Source organism: Trachurus trachurus (genome assembly GCF_905171665.1).
Source record: "Trachurus trachurus genome assembly, chromosome: 1".
Classification (NCBI taxonomy): domain Eukaryota; kingdom Metazoa; phylum Chordata; class Actinopteri; order Carangiformes; family Carangidae; genus Trachurus; species Trachurus trachurus.
The window spans coordinates 11,245,741-11,269,974 of NC_139891.1; the positions used below are offsets into that span (position 1 = coordinate 11,245,741).

General features: G+C 40.5%; 1 protein-coding gene across 1 annotated transcript; it reads right to left on the reverse strand.

Moving 5' to 3' along the window:
• Nucleotides 1-584: 584 nt before the first annotated feature.
• On the reverse strand, nt 585-22,853 carry tmod1 (tropomodulin 1). The gene is made up of 12 exons (XM_083981942.1): nt 22,521-22,853; nt 18,783-18,863; nt 18,597-18,672; nt 17,996-18,132; nt 12,352-12,508; nt 11,120-11,236; nt 9,390-9,479; nt 8,538-8,668; nt 7,999-8,106; nt 7,475-7,618; nt 6,784-6,928; nt 585-4,206 (listed from the first exon to the last, which is right to left on the reverse strand). The coding sequence occupies exons 4-12, from the start codon at nt 18,116-18,118 to the stop codon at nt 4,148-4,150; spliced, it is 1,074 nt and encodes a 357-aa protein (XP_083838068.1). The 5' UTR covers nt 18,119-18,132; nt 18,597-18,672; nt 18,783-18,863; nt 22,521-22,853; the 3' UTR covers nt 585-4,147.
• Between the last annotated feature and the right edge of the window lie 1,381 nt (nt 22,854-24,234).

Sequence of the window (24,234 nt, forward strand, 5' to 3'; positions counted from 1 at the left end):
TCCACTACGCTGTTCACTCAATTTGTACATAATTAAATGAAGACATGAGAAGCCTCAAGATGGGCAAACAATCATAAAATAATATATGAAATTATTATACTAACTGTGTGTCTGTCTCAAAAAAAAAAAAAAGTGATAACTTGATAAGCCATATTTTAAAAAGGAAATTTAAAGACTATTGTTGTGTGCTGCCAAAGCTACTGTTTTGTGTTCGACCATGTCTCAAATTTATGTAAAACTTTTTGCACACAGTGTTACACATTCTCTGTAAAACCTATTGTCTATCTACCCTACACTCCTACAGTGCTCAATATCAAAGTGTGATAACATTCATGTAGCGTAGTGTTAAAAAATGTTTCTAATCCCCCTGTTCAGTGCGTCTCCTTCTTATGTCTTGCATGCCATTTGTCTGGACAAGTTTGTTGTGTGAATATGTAAAAACTCACCCACCCCCTCCCTCTTCTTTATCATGCAAAAAATATTAAGGCAATAACTCCTAAGTTTGAGTGTGTTTTCACTACCATGTCAATATAACCGTTAATATCAGTAATAATAAAAAAAAAAAAAGACATGTATGCATTCAGGAAAATTTTATTTACAGGTTTGCAGGGTTTTCTTTGTTGTTTTTTTGTTTTGATGAAGAATGACCATTATAGCCAAAACCTTAACCTTTCAGCCATAAAACAGGAACTTATAGTATATATGTTATTACTATCAGGATCTACTACTCGGGAGAGGATGCTGAAAGAAGCTGTATGGAAAGATAAACAACATGTGTTACTGATTTTAAAACTAAAATAAGCAGCGTTAGTAAATAACATAAAAGTCTGAATTTTGAATCATGTGAAGAGAAAGAGGTAACTTCCCCAATACACACACATGCACACACACACACACGCACACACACACAAACATACATACATACACATTAACACTGCAGTTTGGCTACTGATTGAGTTTCACAGCAAAACCAGACGTGTTTTAAAAGATGAATTGAAGAGATGCTTGATTCAGTTCTAGTTATTGTTTTAGAGGTGACAATAAGTCGCTGAGGGTGACGTGGAATGCTATGAGCAATAAAGGATTATCATGTATATTTCTGCCTGAGATTCAATAAAAACTTAAACCCTGTTCACAGACATTAAGAATGTGTTATCCTCTTTTCTGAGTGATGTGGGGGTTGGCACCAAAAAGGGCGTGAAAAAGTGAAGGTGAAAAGATAGCCAATGAGCTTTAAGGTCCTTCCACTGATCTAGGTAAATTCAGGCCTTACTGTACTTCACACATTGATTGTCAGTCAGAAAAGCACAGATCTAAGTAATAAAATGCTTCTTCTGTTCCACAGTACTGGTATTGTGGAGTCGAAAAGAAGAGAGACGGTTTCAATGCTAATGCCTGTGCCTTTCCTATCAAGTAATAGGCTATGAGCTATAAATCTCTGCCGTAAAAAAATTACATCACTATTCTGGAAAAGATGATCCTACTAAATTATTCAGAAAGCCGCAGCCTCTCGTTAGTGGTTTCAGTAAATTTAGGTTTTTTTCTTTTCAGTGACACCAGCACTATCTATAACTCAAAACATTTCAATTAAATCAGCATCGTACATCAAGTCATAAATAATAATATTCATATTTGACAGCTTAAGGTTTCATACTGTAAGTGAGCCGGCACAATTTCGGTCGCAGAATAGATTGGAATCTGCACATTGAAAATATAAACCATCACTGAGAATAAATAATAAAAAGCAACAGAAATGTAATGCAGTGCTAGTCTTGGTCTGTTGAGGGCAATATATGGTCAGGTCAGGACAGATGGACAGTCCAGCCTGGTTGGTGTGGTGCATTTCTTCCATTTCACCACTGAGTGTCACTGTTGCCTCTAAATGGGAGAACACTGTGCTCTACATATTTATGTATTCTGTTCAGCGGAATATGAATTGGGTTTAAGCACAAGGACATTGCGGAAAAGTTCTTTTCAAGCTTTATTTATCCCATAAACAAAAATTCAACCAAAAGAGGTGAACTATCTAACAAAAACACAGAGTCAAGCATTACAATACCAGAGAACCCTCGACAGAAGAAAAGAACAGGACACAAAGACCGTGAGCAACAGGGACAGAGCCCTCACTGACATTTAGCCGCCAGGTACTTATTGTCGCACAAACGTTTACATCCATTAATAACCATTTGTTCAACGACACTCACAGCACTGACAAGAAAGTAACAATGCAGAGATACTGTACTGCATACAATGACATTAAATGGGTTATCAAACCCTGTAACATGCTGTCAGATCTTAAATCTTTGTCAGTCAGTTTCAGGTACAATTGTTCACATCAGGAGTAGTTGTACCTTCAAGTCTGTGAAGTTTATCCATTTTCTCTATGCAGTAAATACAGACGAGTTTCATCATGGAAAAAAAGGAAAAAGTGCAGACCATTCCTGGTGATTTTGACTGTACGTTTTAGCTCTAGTTCCTGGTTAGACAGTAGCTCACCTTTCCTTTCTCTCATTTTGCTGTTGATTTTAAAGTTCTGAGAAATCCCATTGAGTGCTGCCAAATATACATAGCAGCGTTTATCATTATCAACGTACGGTTGGGCGTTGGTGTCGGTAACAAAGGATGTAACAGTGTTGTACCTTAAAGAACATTTTCATTTATGAAATTATTTATTTATCATTTCTGAATTCCGTTTTATGAACTCTTCGTGGATCAAATCAAGATCAAAGTGTAATACAATGCTTCAGATGTTCAGTGATTGATTTAAGACCCATCAAAGAGGTAACAGGTATTTTTTTTTAAAACTGCTAATCATCTGAAAACATTTTCTTACAGTATTTAAATAAAATGGTTCTGCATAATGTTACAGCTGTAAAGACTTAAGAGGTTTCCTGTGGTTTCAACTCTTTATCTAACATCCATCACTGAAACAGCCCAAAACTGGACTGAGGCATTAATGTGAAACCTGTAATAAACATAAAGTCAACAGTACCAACCAGTTCATATTATGGCACACTTTTTTTTTTTTTTTTTTTAGCTCCAGTAAATAAAAATAAACAAACACAAACAATCAACAAACCGGACCTGGTTCAAAGTGTAGCAGTAGCAGAAATCCATTCAAATACTTGTATTGTACTGAGTATTGTAGAGACACAATGGTGTTTGTATGAAACTTTGCTGCAGGTTGATTGGATCTGATTTCAGTGAACTGGCAGTTGTTCCCAGCCAGTAGGATTTCTCTGCAGAAACTGCTAATATGAAAGCTTGATAGTGTAACAGAGTAAATAGTAATTAGATAGGAACATTTTCATTTACAGCAACCTGTTTTACACTCTTTATTACACTATCCAGCACATTGGATCCAAGTTTTGTCAAGTATCTAAATTTCTTTCTGACTTTTTCCCTAGGTCTGTCACAAATAAATATATTCTATATATATATAGCAACAAATCTCACAGTAGCCAGGTTTATTTATCTATCTGTTACTGAAGAATCTGTATAGCGAGTCACTAAAATACTGTTTAGACCAAATTGGAAAACGGCTGTAAAATCGGAATATCCACCAATTTAATATGGGCTTCGGTGTACCATTGATAGTAATACCTTGAATGCTGACATTGATGCCACCTCAGAAACTACTGGGAGCAACCGTAATGACAGCACAGATCATTTACAGCACAATAATAATATTTAGAATTCATTCAACTCAGTGGGAACACATTGCCATTCACCTGTCAAATGGGTCCTCATTCAAAACCAGACCTCCAGCCCCTTTAGTATGGAATCTAGACGTTTCATAGGATATTAAAAGGATTCGAGATGACACCAAGCAATGTCTGGTTAGTTTCTACAAAGAGCTGCAGATATCCAGATCCAAAGTCCAAGGCAAAAAGATCATCAATCCAATGTCTCTTTTTGCATGAACTGAAAGCTCAGAGAGACGGTGTTGATTAATACCATTGCATTCTTTAATATCGACTAAAAAATGTCTAGAAAGCAGTGACAGTTCAGACGTTTACTACAAAACCTTGAACAACTGAACCTGGCATGGTGGTCTTGGTGGCTTGTGAGGCTGAAGAAGGGAAGAGGTCCCGGAAGAGATGATGGCGATCAAGGGGGAACAGGGAATCGAATGACACCCTGGTTTCTAGACATTCGTCCGACACTTAGGGAAGATGGGTCCTCCCTCAAGCCTTCTCTTTCTCACTATAGATGGAGAGCAAGATGGAGGGATACAGGAAGAAGAGAAAAAACAGCACAAGGAAAGGGAGTTTGACAGAAGAGAATGGAGGGAGGGAGACAAGGGGAAAGAGAAAAATTAGACAAACAGAATCATCATCATCATCTTACATGTAAGCTAAAGCAAAGCAAAGCAAAGCTGCCCTGGTTGATTTAAAGCAAAGAGAGAGGCTGAAACTGAAAAGAGGGACAAGCAGGACAGAAAGATCAAAGTTACACAGGTGGCTGCCGAGGAAAGTAAAAAAGCTGTCGGGAAAAAACAACAAGAGACTCAGTGAGGATGAATTATCACACTATGGGGACATTGGACATTATCAAGCACCTGCGTATTTATTTGTTAGGAATTTAATTGTACTTATAAGCTAAATTTTATTTAGCAAAAAACAAACAAACAAATATATCAAGGAAATATATTGACACAATAAAGTTAGAACTAGGTTTTTACTTGTTGTAAAATGTAAAAAATAAAATAATCTTTTGATCTACAAGCTAACTCCCACACAGGGAAGCTGGGTTCAGGGGCCAAGAGGGTCCAAATGAGGCCACTCATACAATCCTTTATACTGTATAGGTTCCCAGACGGCAAGCATAGTTTTCAGTTGTTTTGTGTCTCTTTATGGTCGTTTTCTATGGCAGCTTTGCGTCATTTTTCATCGGTTTGTATCTCTTCGTACAGGTTTTGTACCTATGACAACAAGAAATGATAAATACTAACAGTAATTTCACACAGAGGTGCTGTCACAAGGGGCTCCCTGACCACTCAGGCCCTTGGACCATGTTTTTCCAGTTGGTAATCCATCCTTGTGTAGTGTTTGGAAGAGGAACATAAAAGCACAGAGGCTGAGCAGAGAAAGCATAATTTCTCCAGACAATGCAGGGACAATAAAAAAAATACCAGATGAGGAGAGAGAGAAATCCCACAAAGACCGAGAAGAAAGAAATTGCCAAAGATCATAAAAAAGCACAGATTCACTACTTGGAAAGTTGTTGAATGAAGGCCAGTTAAAGACCATGAGGATTTCTGGAGATTCACAGTGCAGCCAAAAGAAGAGATAAGTCCCAGAGATAGTTAAGGTGAGCACAAAAGAAGAGTTTCATCCACACAGTCAGAGTTCAAACACTAAAGAGGCGGACAGTCAATGCTGTTCTGGGATCAGTGTCTTGGGTATACTGTATGTGAAGTTCCCAAGAACTGTCAGAGTTTAGATGTCCACTTTACAAACTTGAACTTATCTGAAGTTTGTTCTTGTGTATTTCAGTTCTGGATGTAGTGGACAAAATATGAATTCATATAACCCAGTGTATTGCCTTTTAGAGCAGAAATGTGGCAACAAAATTTATACTCTGACTGCAGTGGAGGCGAGAGAGCAACAGCTAAATTTGCGAGGCACCGTCAGAGGCCTTTGAAAAGAGATGACTGGAAGAGGAGAGGAGGGAAAGTGATGATAGGTGCTGTGGAGAGGCAACAGAAACTCTCAGAAGAGGATGACAGGAGGTGGCAGCAGTTTGTGGTTTGGAAAACGACCAGGAGATGTTGGCAAAAGAGAGACAAGGCTGAGCGGTCAAATGGTGCTGTGTTTGTGTTCAAGGTTTTTTCTTTTTTCTTTTTTTACTTTGTCTTGGACTTGAACTTTTTCCCGAAGGCCCTCTCCAGCTCAGGGACAGATAGAGTGAGGGTGAAGGAACCGTCCGTTTCTGACCTGATGACTCGGGCTTCAAGATGACGGGGGAAGGGAAAATCATGACAGATTATGACACACCTTCAAATGATTGCTGACACAATACAAGAATAAGATGAAAATGTCAAAAACAAAAGGAACCATAACCTGAACTAAATCATAACCATAACTGCCATGTTAACCTCTGGGGGGAGGAGAAAATTACATTAATTCAGCTGGTTCTCACAGGCTGTTGAAGAGCAAACAACCTGACACATACAGTAAAAGTTGCCTGGACTCACATAAAAGGCATGAATACAAGCTGAGGATGTGACTGAGTGCGAGCCACAGGTCATGTTACATGGTAACGAGACAGGAAACCAGCCTATTGACACGAATGACCGCCTGTTTCTCACTATGTACACTGTGTTCACCCTGTGTAAAATAAAAACATTTTGCTCAAAAGTACTAACCTATGTATCTAGTGGCATGTGCAGGAAACATTTTCTCCACTAGTTTCATTTCATCTTCCATCTCATGCAAGCAGTCTTTTCTTAGTGTTGATGTCATAACTTAGGAAGGCACTGTTTTGATTGGCTGATGCTTTCTAGCCAATGATGTCACTCCGATTCCTCCATTAGAGTCTGATTAAAGTATAACTCAAAGAGATATAGTGGAGATAGTGTCGGCACTGACGCACGTAACAACCAGCACTGCCAAATACGATTCTGCTGAAAGAAAGTTATGAAACGGACTAAAGCATAGTGAGTCGAATCAGTTACTGAAATACAGTATGTGCTTGAAATGTTATCACTTTGAGAGCCCAAGGACTTTTGTCATGTTCCCATTTCTGTTTCCTGTGTGTGTGTGTGCGTGTGTAACCCACCCAGGTCGTTGTTGTTCATCATGGCGTTGGAGCCTCGGAGGCGTGGGCCCTGCTGGGTGAAGTGGTAGCCAAACTTCAACAGCGTGGTGTTTTTCTCCAGCATGCTGGCGATCTCCATCTCAACCTTGTTGCCTAACGGCTGACTCTGGAGGTTTTGGAGGGAGAGTGCGGGAGGGAGCAGAGAAGGGAAAGGAGGAGATGGAGAGATGCACATGTTAGAGGAAAGGAAAGATAAAGGATAAAAGATTGCAAGAGGAAGAATCCGCAAACTGAACATTAGTGGCACTACTGATAACACAGTGAACTGATAGCAGACGATGTAGCGGCGAGGGGGCAACATGCTTTGTCAATTTTGGGAAATTATCGTTTCAATTAATCAATCAGTGGAGCCAAATGGCAAAGACGTACAAGAGAGAGGAGAGAGATAAAGAATCAGTGAGTCATTCAACAAATTGCAGGCGAGAGAGCAGTGAGTCAGAGATGTATCACTGTGCAATATGAAACATCACAAGGCAGTCGAGGAGCATTAGGCTGAAGTGGCAAAGATGTCCTGTGTACACAACGTGACTCACATACCCACACACACACATTTTTGGGCATGTTAAGTTTGTATGAGTCTGAATGCACCCTATGCAAGTGAGTTGCCTGTGTAGGTGTGTGTGTGTGTGTGTCTGTGTGTGTCTGTTGGTACCTGATTGTCTATCTTCAGCTCCAGTAGCGTGGTGTTATTCTGCAGCGACTCTATGAGGGACAGGATTCCAGTCCCTGTAATGAAGTTGGACTCAACATTCAGGCTCTTCAGCGTCGTGTTCACCCTCAACATCTCAGCCAGGGCCTGAGGAAACACACAGCACATAATGAAGCTTCATTCACTCACAGCTTTGCAGTCATTTGCTCTATAATCCTGCTATTACTATGCCAAAATGAGGGATACAGCACCATAAAGGCTCTGTGAGACTCACTGGCGCATATGTCTTATTAGTCAGTAAAAAAAAAAAAGGAATAGAGAGATATGTGTGACATGAATTATTAGGATGATCTCAGACAGACAGACAGACAGATAGACAGATAGACAGATAGATAGATAGATAGATAGATAGATAGATAGATAGATAGATAGATAGATAGATAGATAGATAGATAGATAGATAGATAGATAGATAGATAGATAGATAGATAGATAGATAGATAGATAGATAGATAGATATAACTTACATATGCTACAGGGTCATTGCTTCTGGTTCCTACAATACTGAATCGCTCCACCACAGTGTTCTTCATCAGAGCCTCAGCGTACGCCTTCAGAGTTGGGATGGGGATGTTCTGTGAACAGAAACAATTAAACATTACATATTCAAAATATTGAACATTAGGCACTACCATAATGTATTAATATTTACAAGATCTATGATCTAATTTACATTCAAATGTATTTGTGCATGAAATGTTTTTTTTTATTTCATCTGCAAAGTATAAACATAAACATTTGTGCACCAAAGTTAATTTTGCTGTATTTTTTTGGACAAATTTCAGTTAAGTTAATACTAGAAAAAACGGTCATGGACAGATGTCTATAGTCAACTGAGGAACAGATGTTTCATATTAAATCAAAAACTTGTTTCACTTAAGAAAGAAGCCAAAGTAAATCTTGGTTATTTTGAGATTGTTAATACAACATGAAGCTCATACTCCCAACATGATATACACACACACACACACCCTAATGTTGTTGAGGCGCACACACACACACTTACCCTAATGTTGTTGAGGTTGACCTCAACTAAGTCAGGGTCGTTCCTCTTCACTCTCGACAGGGTCTCTCCTACATCAGTGGAGTTGGGCTCCTCATCAGGGACTGGTTTATACTGGGTGCACTGGATAACACCTGTGATACAACACAATTATACAGTACATAATCCACTCTAATGAGTTTCCACTTGAACATGCAGTTATAAACACATCTCATGTAGTGTCCTGTGTATCAACTCTGAAAACAAAGCCAGTGAGTCAGGCGATTCTGAAGTTTAGAGCTGCCTCTTATTCTGCAATGAGATTTTCTGACTCTGAGCTTTATGGGAATCTATAGGACGAGCAATTTAGTCAAACAATGGTTCATTAATGTGTATGTGTGTGTGTGAGGGGGGATAAAAGTAATATCAGCATACAGTCGTTTATACTATGCAGTGAAGGATACACAGATGACTCATGGCTAAGGGACAGGACAATGTAAGCGTGTCTGTATAGACTAGTTTTAAAGTGTGTAACTTTATTTGTGCATGGATGAAGCACAACAACAAAAAGACTGAGTCTATTATCCTTGGTAAAATAAACCAGCATTCTGCCAGGATGAGATCATTTCACTTGATTCAAATCCAACACAACTCCAACTTTAACATTTTTCCCGAGTGAGGTGATATTTTCTTCAAACCCAGTGGAGTGATCTGCTGTATTTCAATCTACTATTACTAGTTTCCTACACCAGATATCTGTGTTTAAATCAACTGAAGACAGCTCATAACACCCTGCACATTTCTCCAGATCAAGACATATGAGTAACATACAATAGATTTTTGGTAGATGTGTGCAACAGAGTGTGTTTTATGTACTGTTGAGGCCTTGCTTGTTGACTATGGTGCTGCTGGCCAGGGCTTCGTAGTACTGCTGGTTACTCATCAGGGTGTGCATACCAAGGATGGCTGGAAAACAAACAAGAAGACAGAATGAGGATGGAGAGACAAAGTGAATAAACAGAGCGTCAGAAAAGAAAGAGCGTCAGAGATGGTGAAAAACGTCCAGTTGCATCCGTACAATGGACCGACATGCTGATACAAATGGCAGAAAATCACCAGCAGCATAGCAAACAAGTCAGTCTGACACTTTATGAGTATAAACAATCAAGCAGTTGAACTCTGTGAGGTTTTATGTGCAGGGGTTTCATTTGTAAAATGCACTAGCTTGGGTTTTACAGCTAAAGCTGAGAGGTGCTGCTCTCTGTTGGCTGACGACTACCCCACTACATCATAACTATAGAAGATGTCAAGGTAATGTATGAGCCTGAGAAGCCACCAATCAAAGTGTCCTGGCAGCAGTGAGTCTCAGATATGTTCTTGGAAGCAGGATACAATATAAAAGATGTGATTTAGAGCAAATGATCACCTCATCTGTTTGTCAGAGAGGCCGAGAGCACGAGAACAGACTGTGTTTACAAAGGCATAAACAGTTAGGGAACACAAGCTACCATGGGGCTGGCATGATAATAGAGGTGACTGTGGTACAGTAGTAGATAAAACTAACTCTACACAAGCTGGCACAGTATCACAACTTCAACTTAAAGCCTGGTGCTATTACTACTACTACTACCGTTTCAAGAAAATCACGATTCACTAGACTGGGACTTGCTTATTTAAAAATGTACATTTTGGTAGTGATGAATTTAAAATCTATTATTTAAATGAATGTCAATGGTTAATGACACGTCAGTGCTCTTATCTGCAGTTTAAAACATCGGTCGTAGGCTCGTCCTGGCAACAGACTGAAAATTTGTGCATGCAGCAAAATATTTGCCACAGTAACCAAAATACCATGCATCACACAGACTGCACCATTGTCTTGTGTAATGCACGTACGGTTACAGACGTCCGTCTGGTTGTGAGCTGAGCTGGACGGTTTTGCCAAATATTTGTTTAACACAAACTGACAACGTGAACATGACAGAGGAGTAGAGTCGTTCCATGCAAATACTTTGTGCAGTCTACAGATACCCTGGATGGTGTTCAGCTAGCGAACAGAGAGATCCGGCAGGGATGGAGGAGGTGGAGAAGATGGAGGGGCTGATGGAGAGATGGAGGGGAAGGGTGGAGGAAAGGTGGAAGGAGTGCTGGAGACGTGGAGAAGAGTTAGATTGAGGAAAAGTTGATTAACACGGGCGAGTTAAGTGAGATGGCGTGTTGACAGTGATTAGTGAGTGTGAAGGTGAAGATGAAGAATAGTCAGACACCTGCTGTTTAAAAAAATTCAAAACTACAAATCAAGATCATTCAAAGTTTCATTCAGAGGCTTAAAGCTCCTCTTTGTGTTGATTTTCTTTTTTTAAATTTAAATACATTTGTATTTTAAACATCAGAAAAAAGACGATTAATTAAAAAATGTTAAACCACAATAGCAATAACCTCAATTTTACTTTTTGGTGCATAGAAATCAGTTGAGAAAGCTCAACATGTTGAAACTATTCTGAGTGTATATGTGCATACTGGAGAGAACTAGAAGCAATAAGCTCTGTACATACAGTATAAAGTATGTGCAGAGATTTGTTTGAAGGTGTGAGTGTGTGTGTTACCTGCAATATCACAAAGTTCAGCATCACTTGCACTAGCGAGGGCTTCTTCTAGCTCCGGCTCCAGAGTCACGTTCTCCATGATGGGGTCCACCCTCTTTTTAGGTACCCACGCTTTCCCTGCAACATTGATTCAGCAGACAAATATTACATGAAGTACTACTACCATGATGGCCAGTGTCACTCGCTACCATCTCAGTCGTAGCTCATCTCATTATTGAAAATGGCTGAAGTATTTGTGGGGAATTACATAAAGCCAACAAAGTCCATGTACAGTACTAATGAGGTGCAAGTTGTCCTGGATGTTTACATGAACACATCAGCGCTGCATATTAAAAGACATAGAGAGAGTATAGCTCACTATGAAAGATAAATCACTGTCATAACTTATCACCTTCATGTAGGCAGAGAAAATATTCCTTCTGCATGCCAGTTTGAAAAAGTCATATGGAAATACAGTTTGTAAAATGGGATCTGTTGAAAATGCAAAGGTCAAACCATGGTGACACATCACACACACAAAGGCCAGTCTTGTTGACAAACCAGCTCGCTAATGCAACAGCTGAGTTGTCTGAGTGAGTATTCCTTCATGTCACACCTGACTACAGTTTTTTTTAACCAACAACAAGGAAATCTCGAGTAGGTTTTGTCTGCCGCCCCTGGCTGCCAAGTGGAGTGGTGGCGGCAGAAAGCTCAGACCAGGGAAAGGAAATCTACTGTTTCTTCATGCAATTCATATGAACCAGTTTGCAGCTACTTTTTTGTTCCACCTGGAGTTTTATTGCAAGTCTGTGGAATTAAATTGAGATTTTGGGGGGAGCTGTAGGCACAGAGGATGGACTGTCAGTCCGACCGTAACACCAAGGACAGTGACAGCAGGGATGGATAGAGTTTCACATAGGGATGTCTGGTATCTCCCACCATCCATCACATCCCTCTGTGTCCTCGCTAGAGTAGAATCTACCTTTAGATTTAAAAAAAAAAAACACACACACACACAACACTCATGGATGCCTCAGATTCCCATTTGTTTATAATTATGTTTCTCTTACGCTACCTCTCAAGGATTGGGGGGTCCACCCTCTCCCTAGCTCACATACTTGGATATCTCAGTTATCTTTAATATGCAGAGAATACAATCAGTGTTGACATTCAGTGTTCTTGTCATTTGTTCACATTGTAAAAAACAGTCCTTAGAGCCAGCTCTTCATCGGAGTGGTCTGAGGAGCTCTCACCTCTCTTCTCCCCTGTGAAAGGCACCAGGTCTTCTTTGTCTGGATGCTCTTTGGCTTGTTTCTCCAGATGGGCCAGGAGGTCATCTCTCTGAAACGTTCCCGTTGGAGCTTTCTTGGTCTGGTCCTTCTGCCTCATCCCGGCTGGCAACAATGCATTCTGGACAGGGACAGGAATTTAGATTAATTCGAAGGACTGACACTGGTTACTGGAAGAAAAGTTCAGTTGTTTGAATTTGTCTCACTCTTTTTTTTGTTTCCTGTAATACCTTGCAGAACAATGAGAAACAAATTGGTTCAAGATTTCTTCTTTGTTACAGTATTGTTACTAACAAAACAGTAATGTGATGTCTTCCCAGCATCAGTGGCAGTCATTTTTTGATCAGCTTCAGTAAAAATGATGGAGACCTTTTTAGGCTGGAGTAAATATTCAACCTTTCTCATTCTGATGACGCTTGAGAATGAGGACACCTGTAAGTCATTGAAGCACCAAGCACCAACCTTAGGGACAAAAATGAAATCAACACAGAAGTACTAAAAACTGCTCTTTGTCAAATGGCGAATGATGAGGGTTCCTGGGGTATTTTTCTATCTCTATTTCTATTATGAAATTGGATGTGTTGCATGTATGGGATGCTCCAACATTATCTAGTTGTTGTTTTTCAACAATGACGATAAAACTCTTGACTTCACTTGACTCGAAGACACTTCTGGAGGCTGGCTCCAAAAAACACGTGTACAGCCCAGCCTGGTACAAAAAATGGGTTTTGGTCTCTACAACTAATTCCTTCATTTATGACAAATCTAAAGGGTGTGAATATTTATGTACCAAACTTTTAAATCTTAATACAGCTTAAAGTTCTGTGTGATTCAGGGCATGCTCCTTTGAATGACAGATGGCTGAGTGTATACCTGCTACAAACTAACATGCTCTAAAGCCTTGGCTCCACTCTTGCTGCTCCCGTTTGCCTGGAGTTGGACAGAGGTCAGGTAGGACATCATACGGCTCATTTCACAACAGATCCCCAGAAACCTTTGTGTGTCTTCACTTCACTGAGGCTATGTCCACCTGTATTTACAGTCTATGGTCGTATATCTGTAAAACGAAAATGGCACGTGTGATATGATGCAGGTCTTTACAGCACAGAGTTACAGAGTCAGACATGGAGATGGTGATGCCACATCTTTTCTCGTATCTCTGCTCCGGGACCAACACAGGACCAAGACGTTTCCCAGAGCTTTGCTGCATACCAAGTTATTTTAAACGTACAGTAACATTCAAAAACCAAGCTCTTCAAAGTGCTACTTATAGCTTCATATCTTATCTGCCCTGTCAGCACTCAGAAGCCTCTCTCTCCTCCCCGCTTACTTGTCTCTCTCACTCTCACTTCATTTGCTTTCCGTCTCTCTCCTTTAATTAGAAGCTTCCCAAAAAAAGACACCCCAATAACCCCAAAGCAGCATTTCAAAACGATGCCAAACAATCTACGCTGACCATACTTTCACAGTTGTTTGGTTTCTGTTCCTCTCATTCAACACCTCCAGTCCAGTATGGTTCATAAACATTCACGTGACTTACTCTAGTATACATGGTAAAGCGAAGAATATATCACTCCAGCACTGACAAGCTTTTTGGGTCACACGCTTACACAAGCTGTAAATAACAGGCCACTTACACTCAGCCCCAGCATGTTTTTTTTTTTTTTTTACCAGCATGAGACCGACTCACTCTCCTGTCTCTTTAACTGTACTCACTTCACTTCCGTTGTTTCTCCCTGTATTTCCACTCCCATCTGAACTGGTCTGACTCTCTCTCCCTCTCTCTCACAGGCCACAGTAGACATCTACATATAAGCACATGACTGTAACTTTTACAGTACATGTCTCTGAGTCTCTGACATCCAGGGCCGAACTGTTAAGACATGTGAGAGACATTTTCTTTTCAAACCTGCGTTAAAAGATTCTTTAGCCACTTTTGGGGGGGGGGGGGGGGGGGGGGGGGGGTAACCAAGATTGGCATCATAATATACATCTAATCTGTGTCTAATTTATAGAATAGCTGCCTGTGAGAATTATTAGTCTATCCAGCAGCTTTATTATTTGTCACTTAAAGTAATGAAAAAATGTAAAGTTGTGAGTTATCAAACTAAAACAAGTTTCAGTAAATATTCTGTAATAATTTGTGATAATAGTTAGTAGGTGAGCGGAAAATGACAAAATTTCCCTTTTCCATGACTTCATTACATGTTCCCAAGATACTTGTGATTGTTTTTGTTTATTTGATAGGAATAGATACAATATACATGGACACACTCAACAGCTGCACAGTGTTTATAACAGATGCCTTATCGCAACTCCCGCCACTAACGGGCCTTAACCCCTAAAACAGGACGTTGGAGCAGGGACCCAAAGAAATCTTTAATTTCAAGTAGTTTTACTAGTGTGTAACCACATGACTGTGACGCAGTATTGCAAGTACTAATAACATAAGTGTTCTTTGGCTGATTGACAATGTATTTATCTCTCTACGATCACAGTACAGCTGGCCGACACAATGTTTTTATGCCCGGCATAATGAAGCCTTTTCAATGGTCTTACTGGAACTGATGTGGGAGGCCTAGCTACAGTAGGAGGGGTATAGTGCGTCTCACAGAAAGAGGACACTCCAGTGTTGCGTAACAGGTTACCCTCATAAACAGGCACAAACAAGGTAAGCATGCACGCACTGCCTCTAACTGCGTGTTCTGTTTATATCATGGAGTCCCACCGGTCACTCAGTGCTGGCATTAGTCTCTCTCTCTCTCTCTCTCTCTCTCTCTCTCTCTCTCTCTCTCTCTCTCTCTCTCTCTCTCTCTCTCTCTCTCTCTCTCTCTCTCTCTCTCTCTCTCTCTCTCTCTCTCTCTCTCTCAATTCAATTTCACAAGCTTTATTGGCATGACTGTCAGTACAATATTGCCAAAGCATTACAAAAATGGTAAAATAACATGTACATACAATATAAATAAATAAACAGATAATATAATAATACAGATGATACTGATGAACAAACAGTGTAGATATCATTTAGCAGGTAAAACTCAACAGGAGCAGCAGCAGCTGCTCATATAGAGGAGCTCATGTTGAGCAGCTCATCTCTCTTTTTGTGACAGGCACAAACATATTTTGCTGCTTCTAAAGCAGTGGCTCTTTGTTCTCCTAACAAATGACAGAATTTGTCCTGGTCTGAGAGTTGGGTGAAGTTGGGTGTTGTTAGTGTGATGTTAGTGTATGTCTGTGTTCTGATGTGTGTGTATGCGTCACAGTGCAGCAGGAAGTGCTGCTCTGTCTCCACCTGTCTATGTGGACAGAGCTGACAGAGGCGCTGGTCTCTGGGCAGCCAGGTCTGTCTGTGGCGGCCGCTCTCTAAAGCCAGGCTGTGGCCGCTGAGTCTGTACATAGTCAAGGTTTTCCTCAGTCTGGGGTCAGTTACTGAACTCAAGTAATCTGCCATGGAGTATTCTTTGTTTAGGGCCAAATAGCATTGCAGTTTGCTTTGGGATTTGGTTGTACATGTCCAATAGTTGATGTAATTGTCTTTTTGTTTTTCTATAATTTGGTGGGGCCGGATTGTGTGAGGGTGGTCTTGGTGCTCGGTGCTGGTGGAGCTGAGCCTGTGGACCAGCTGGCTGAGGGCACTCCTGTCTTTGCTCTCCTCTTGGCACTGCAGGGCTTTGTAGTGGTAGGAGTTGGGGTCGCTGGCTTTGAGGTGTTGATAGAATTTTATTGCTCTTTTTTGGATCCGAATTAAAAGGGGAAATTGGCCTAATTCAGCTCTGCATCCGTTGTTGGGGGTGTTCCTATGGACTTTGAGGATGTTTTTGCAAATCTCGGTATGCAGGCTTTCGATCGGGTGTTTGTCCCATTTTTCAAAGTCTTGGGTTACAAGAGGACCCCACACCTCACTACCATATAGTATAATAGGTTCAATTACTGATTTAAATATTTTCATCCAGACTCTAACAGGGATATCAATACATGAGGATTTTTTAATGGACCAGAAAGCTCTTCTGCCCTTGTCTCGCAGATCGTTAATGGCCAGATTGAAATTTCCTGTGGCTGTAATGTTTAATCCGAGGTATGTGTAGCTGTGTGTGTGTTGTATGTCTGTAGAGTCCAGGAGGAACCTGTGTTGGTCTTTCTGACACTTGGGTCGTTTCTGGAAGACCATGACTCTGGTTTTGTCCAGGTTAATGGTCAGGGCCCAGGTCTGACAGAACTTTTGCAGATGATCTAATTGCTTTTGTAAAGCCTCCTTAGATGGAGCGAGCAGGATTAGATCATCTGCAAAGAGTAGACACTTGACTTCAGTGTCAGAGAGGGTGAGACCAGGGATGTCTGACTCTACCAGGGATTTGGCCAAATCATCAATATAAATATTGAACAGGGTGGGGCTGAGACTGCAGCCCTGCTTCACCCCTCTTCTTCTTCTACTCTCTCTCTCTCTCTCTCTCTCTCTCTCTCTCTCTCTCTCTCTCTCTCTCTCACAGTCGGCCCTCCAGACTATTCCCTTCCACTCATCCCCTTGGCATTGAGGGGGAGTCCAGTCACTTTGTGGGCAGTTAGACATTCATCAGAAAACTAATACAGCTGCTGTCGCCACCCATGATGACTCACTGAGGCTACGAAGCTGGTGGTAAATGTAAATGCTGAGATAAATACATCTTAGAAATCAACAGAAACGCAACACAAGTACTAATTGATGTGCGGAAACTGTGAACCTCCCAGATGAGACTGCGCTCAGTACAAGATTTGATCCCTGTAAACTTCAAATAGCTTTGATAACCAAAGTTATAGTTTCTCACTCATATACTGACTAATGGTTATTCTAAGGATGGATCCATCTACGTATATTCATTTATTTTTTATTTTATTTTTTATAAATTATCAACAAAATAGCGAAGAAAAACCTCAACTGCCATTGTCCAGGTCCAAAGTTTTTTACCTGATCAATGACTGAAACAACAACTATGGTAGATTATTAAAACATTCTGTCAAACCAAACATACACCTGTTATATACTGTAGAAATCACACCAGGTTAAATTCTATTGGATGCTAAGAGTACATCCAGTTACTTACACCTTCCTTATAGGATTACTGATTTTTTTTTCAGTTGTTACAATTCTGGCTAAACCATATCCTCTCAAACAAACCTATGAGTCATCATTTATACTACTGTCTTAGTCTTCTTTACATTGAGGGCAGTCAATGTGAGAATATTAACTTTAACCATCTAAATAGTTAGTTAACACTAACTTCCCGCAAGCTGCATGGCTCTGCAATAACTGGTTTTGACTGCATAGCATTCGAGGCGCAGTCTATCAGCTGCCACCGAACTAACACTGGTGAAACATTATTTACATTACAGCCATTTACGTGGGGGTATGTGCAAATGCATTCAACACAATTTGACTGGCTTAGAAACAAAAAATTACCAGCTAACATCAATTCAAATGAAAACACATGCACATGTGGGTGTTGTGATATACTGTAGACTGCAGTATATTACATAAAGGGGCTCCATTAAGCCTGAATGACCCCATAATTCTCCACTGACACCAACACAGAGACAGGAGCGGCTTCTTATGGACTTTATATTGTAAACTTACATCGGGATCCAGCTCCTCTAATTCATCCTCTAACCGCTGCAGCTCCTCCTCTGAGAGTTTATTTAGCAGCTCGTCCTCATCTATGTCCCTGTACTTCTCCATCTCCTTCCTCATCACCGACATGATGGAAAGCACACCTGGAAACAGGAACCATTTCAACATGAAATGCATACAAACTCTTTCAAAAATCCCCAATGCTGTTGCCGTTGGTTGCATTTTCTGTTCGTCAAAGAGGATTGCGTGATATCAAATATCAGTAATGCTAAGTGGTGAGTTTCAGAAGATTACAATCCATAATCCCAAAAATCTAAATACTATTGTATATTTAGTCCAACTTTCTTCTGATTTCTGGCAAGAGTTAACTTTCACATTATGTCACAATCTATCAGAAACGTAAAAAGATTTTGCGCTTAAACTTGCTTTGCATGAATTCATTTGCTAATCTTCTACTTCTATCACCAATATCTCCTGTCTTTTATTCTCTTTGCAGGGTTTAGGTTTCTTAGATGAGCCAGAGCAATGAGATTCAGAGCTGCCAAGGCGAGTTTACACTGTACAAACACATGCAGGGATTTGAGATGCATTCCAATAGTTCCCTTACCTCAATAACCCCTGCACACGAAAAGATGAAATGTAGATCAAGATCCTGGAAGACCCTGTGGTTTGAAGAAAGAAATCTGTGGATGGAGACAGCTGGTAAGAAAACAACGAAAAGGCTGATATGATACACACTAACCAAGCATCACTCAATGTTTTTCTGCGGTAACATCTTGACTGTAGTACTCACCTCAATGACCCCTGGCTCAGGGGTAAAATAACAACGCAGGCAGCCAAGTGCCTGGAGAGCTCCTGGGAAAGACAGGCAGACCTAGAGGAGGCAGGAGCACAGAGTGAGGAGAGACTAATTAGAAGGCAATTTACATCTCTGAAATAAATAATGGAAATAATAACACATTGCTGGTGGTTAGGGCTAGGGGTAACCATCCCATATTATCTACTGTCATGGACTGAGGATGCATTCTTCTGTTTCACATTCATCTAATAGTGTATATTCTGTTATGTGTCTGAAACAACAGACCTTATGCTAAGCTAACAAGATGCTACTGTATATGTCCATCTTCCCATCTCAACCACCTCTTCATAAAAACTTGGGATTGTTGTACATGGTTTTATTAATGCACATGATTAAGAGAAATATTTTTTGTGAATTAGGTAACCAGAGCAGAACATAGCAAGACGCTTACATAAGGCTGCTCTGACCGTCTAGTCTGAGCCTCTGGGTAATGAGGAAGGTGTTGTGAAAATATATTTGACAAGAAGAACAAGGCTCGAAATATTTAAAATCACTGACAGAAGCCATCAGAGACTTAACAGGAGTTTAGGTTGAATATTAGGTTAGGTTATAGATAACACATGAGATAAAATATACAAATCAGCTGTTTACATCAGTACCAGACCACACAAGTGTGATTTGCTGCAGTAGCTATATGACCTATTTGCTTTTATTTTCCATGCCTGTGATAGCAGACAAATCTCTCACTAGCACAAGTTTTCACATGTTTGCAACTCATTTTTTTTTTTTCTGCTGAAACGAACAGTACGTACATCTCCTTCCACATCATATCCTGTTGCTGACCTATCTGCCATGAAGTGGTGTCAGAATGCAGCTCTGCTTTTTCTCTCACTGCACTCTGCAGAAAAGTATAAAAGTCAACCCCGGATAAACCAAGTATCTGGTCCGGAAATGTGTTTTTTGTTGTGCTTTCCCTCTCAGATGGAGATCTGTTCTCCTGTCTCCCTCTCTGTCCAACTCTCTTCTGGCAGGTCTGAGCACTGCAGATGACTGATGATGGGTACGCTGCAGCGGAACATTTGTGGGTCACAACACCAAATGTTTTGGCATATGTGCTGCTTCTAAGTCCTGGTTCCTTACAACTCTTGGTCAGGGTTTGAAATGCGTTGTGAGCTCATGCTGATGGATCCCCACATGACAAGACTAAGAATAACTTTACAGGGCCTGATGCATGCAAGGCTGAGAATGGACTCAAATTAGGCAGGAAAAGGCCTGAGCTGGAGCTTAGAAAGCAACACGGTGCAAGAGATTCAGCATTCAGGGGATCACAAATGTGAGTGCAAACAATTCTTTTTGATCTTAAGTATATCAGCAAGTGTGTTTTGGCTAACCTCCTAAAAGGCAGGGTCATGCATGCCATTCTTTTGTTCTGCTTTCTCTAAGCTCTGTGACAAGACAAGTTTCCAAAACCAAAGATGAAGAACTGGGCTGAACTCCAAAAAATGCTGCAAGTCTCCTGGAAGACACAGACCTGCTCTGATGATATCAAACAGACCCACGCCTGTATTTATAACGCTTCTGCTTCATTAGAGGACATTCATCGGGCAGAAAGGAGGAACCGCTATCTGCATGTACCCTGTAAAGTCAGCATCAGTTGACTTGACCCCTCTAAACCAGGCCCGTCCCATCCTCCAGCCTCTGAGAATAGCAGCACTGATGTAGGATCATTAATCAAGACAGATGAGTGTAAAACCTTGAAAGTGATGTTATATGGCATCTGCTCTCACATGAGCACAGCCGCTCTCAGGCTGAAGTAAATAATAAGATACTATTAGATTTATGTAATGAAGCCACTTGCGCAGAACAAGGTGCTACGCTGACCTGCTTTAACTGCGATGTCTGGGTAAATCTCTCTGCTGGATATTAAATGTAAACCCCGGAGAAGCTGCGACTTTTTCAGCCATGAAATACCCAATCTCAGTTACACTCACACATGCTCTCAGAGTGGCCAAAAACGTTTACAGCCAATATATCAGCACATAAACCAAAGTGAGGGCACAGCAGTGGTACTTCACTTTTTTAGCAGATGACTTCCTGCTAAATGTCTTGAAAAACCTGTCATGAAAAAATGTCACAGAAGTAGTGTGTGGACATTTCAAGTTGAATTTCTTTAGCTAGCTAAGTTGAAGATACTGCTGCCTGGTTTCAAACTCAGTTTACAAATATGTTTTCTAAAACTAGCTGGTCTGACGCTAACCTTCACAGATTTGCATATTTATACAACTATTGTATGTCTTATCAATTGAACACACACATTAAGACATGAATATGCTACAACCCGATCTCTCTCAAGATCCAACAGAATTCTGACCAAATGCAGATTGCAAGTGTGGGTGGGCCACACAATCATTTGTCGACATTCATATGCAGTTGTTACAGTTTCACAGGTCTCAGAAAAGGCCCAGTAGAAAACAGCTGAGAGCAACTGTCCAGCTCTGCTGTCTCCCACATGAGGCAGAGATGAGCTACAGCACAGAGAGTGTGTTTTTCTGCTCTGACAGTAACAAGGGTGTCCCCCTACTTGGTAGATTAAAGATAACATTGAAACATATCATAGATAGACCATTACTCAGATAATTACATAACTAGGCTGTGCCATATAGTGTATCTGGTATTGTTACCATATAGCTTATATTATATGTAAAATTGATTACACTTAAGGCTGCTGTGTTTCTAGTCTCTACTTTGGGGACCAGTATGGAGTTGTATGTATATCATGATCTGTATAATCAGGGGCCTGGCAGCTCACTTGCTGCCTCAGACCTGAGGTCAGGCCATTTGTGCATTCTGCAGAGGTCAGAAAGTTTTAGCACATCCAGGTTAGCCCTCGATGTGTTACATTACTCAACCACATATATGAAGAATAGACTGATGAATGCAGGAAAGCATGTTTTAGATGTCTTTGGTCATACAAAGACGCTCTATCAGGTTTGTCAAGATGAACTACAGAACATGCAGGGCTAAGCTACACAAAACAGCTTCAAACTATAACTATAACAATGGCCACAAGGCTCAATTTAATATTGTGAAACATCTAGGTCACAGAACAACTGGCGACATATCAGCAGACAACTGCTGCCCCTCGCTGCACTTGTTGACTGAAATCCAACTTGTCTAAGGTGGCAGTACCCACAGTTGATACACACTTGATTGTGTTATACCATCATCCAAAGAGTCACAGTTTAAGGTCAGGAGCCCACACCTGCCATGGATACATCAGACAATATAACTAATGCATTAGTTATCTGAAATTGAACTCGTGTTTTCATTGAAGACTGCAAGAGATGAGAGCAAATTCATAGCATTATTAATGACTATACTGAGATATTATCACTTTGCTTCAAAAATGCAACCATTGTGTCCAGGACCCCAGTGAACTTTAAGACTATTGCAGGGACCTGTGCAGGGTTACTTAGAGTCATTACTTCAAGATGAAGCCTACGACAGCCATTAAAGCATTCTCCAACAGGAAGGAAAACACTGACAGGAAAACCAAATAAAAAAGAGGGGGTAAAAAATTCCCACAAAGTCCCATTTTACTCCTAGTGACCTCATGGAAACTTATTTTATTTAAGCAATTTATAAACAGTTCTCCTGCTCATTATTTGATTCTAGAAATGCAATCTTCACTCATTTGACTGTGCAGTATAATTTTTGCATTTATTTCCGTACCTCCTCCAGCGCTATTTATAGCCGGACGGTCCCGCTGGGTGACAGCAACGAATACTTTGACCAGATATGGTTTCCTTCAGAGCCGCCTGGAGTCACACTGCGAGCTCCGCTCCGCTACAAGCGCGCAACCCGGGAAAGCGCCAACGACTCGGCTAGACGACACCGTCCATGACCGGCGGATAATCCCAAAATTCAGCAGGTTTCAGCGTGTTCGCAAAGTTTCCTCCCCCCGTTCCTGGTCGTCTCTCGGCGGGTCTACGGAGGCTGAATCCCATCTCCCGCAAAGGGCAAAGTAAACTTATGGGGAGAGATCCTCCTCCTCCTCCCTCTCCTCCCCCCACACACGGCTGCCCTGTCACTCCAGTGATGTCATGAAGCGGCTCTGAGCCCATTATCGGACACAGTTGTTTGAATAATGCCCATCCCCGCGTCCAAGTATGTAAAATAAATACCGCAACGATGCTAAAAGTCCTGCAGTCAAGCTGCCACTGAAGAACAGAAGAGTCGCTGGTTAAATACAAAGATACATCAAGAGAGGACTCATCAAAGCACAGCAGACAACTAGAATCAGCTTCTTACAGTTTTGTCTACCTAACCAAGTATAGGGTTAATGAGCATTTGAATTGTTGAGTTAAGACCAAAAAACATGTTTTTGTCACAGAGCAAAATATAGTCCAGGTGACTGTGCCTAATTCAAAGAAATTTCAAAAAGGTTGTCTTTAGATATCACATTCAAGAGGCCAAAACCATGTTTTGTGAAGTGACGGTGACCAGATCCCTCCAGAGATTTTACTGTAGAAGATTGGGATTAGACAACTACAAAAAACATCAACTTTAGTTATCATGTAGTGTAGATCTAGAATAGTGGGTGTCCACTATAAAAGCTTTATGAGTGAAGTAATTTAAGTCCTGTGACTTCCAAAAAGAAGATTGTCATTTTTGTTCAACACACATTCACTGTGTAACATTTTCTTTTGTGTGGTTTGATTATTGTGATTGTGGGTTGTTATCTTGGCCTGGGCTCCCTCTGAAGTTTGAAAGCAATGCTTTCAAGACCAGAAATAGAGATATATCACTAATTCATTGGCAGTTGGTCTGCACAGTGCACACATAACTTTTTTTTTAAAAGCTTGCAGTCAAAATACATCCTCAATTGTTTCAGAATTTTAATGGAATCAATCTGTGAACATATTTTCATGTTGAAGAAACACTACAAAAATTACAACCTATTCTTTTAGTTGAGTAACACAAGATAATACTAACCAAGGTGTTCCAATCAGTGAAGTTTTACCAACTACACAGATTAATGCAATGAAGTCATTTCAGTTGGATAAATGTAAAATATGTACATTACATACTCAAAGGTAAGTGCAAAATGAGAAAACACCATCACATGCATAAGGCACAGCAAACAAAAACAAATCAGATAGAGGCAAAGCCAAATTACCAAACCATGCAACACACAGGTGGTTTAACTTGAAGGAACAAAAAGTGTTGATGAATCAGAATTACTGTTTCTAAATTATTTGTTATGACATGCAAAGGGAAGATCTAGCAATGTACTTCCTCATCAAATGTTAAATTTAACAGCATTCAAGCCAAGTCCTCCGACGAGACAATGGTCTGTCAGTCCTTAATTTCAGGAAAATGAATTCAACAAAAAAATATCCTTCATCTCAATGTCACAAGACCCTTGGCCATGACAGAATTAGGA

Bases quoted from the DNA above. Each gene is read 5' to 3' on its own strand.
- tmod1 (XM_083981942.1), bottom strand. From the start codon at position 18,118: ATGTCGGTGATGAGGAAGGAGATGGAGAAGTACAGGGACATAGATGAG. The intron at 11,237-12,351 runs GTGAGAGCTCCT...TCAATGTTGCAG, and splicing joins TTTCACAGGGGAGAAGAGAG to GGAAAGCGTGGGTACCTAAA. The intron at 6,929-7,474 runs GTACCAACAGAC...CAAAACCTCCAG, and splicing joins AGCTGAAGATAGACAATCAG to AGTCAGCCGTTAGGCAACAA.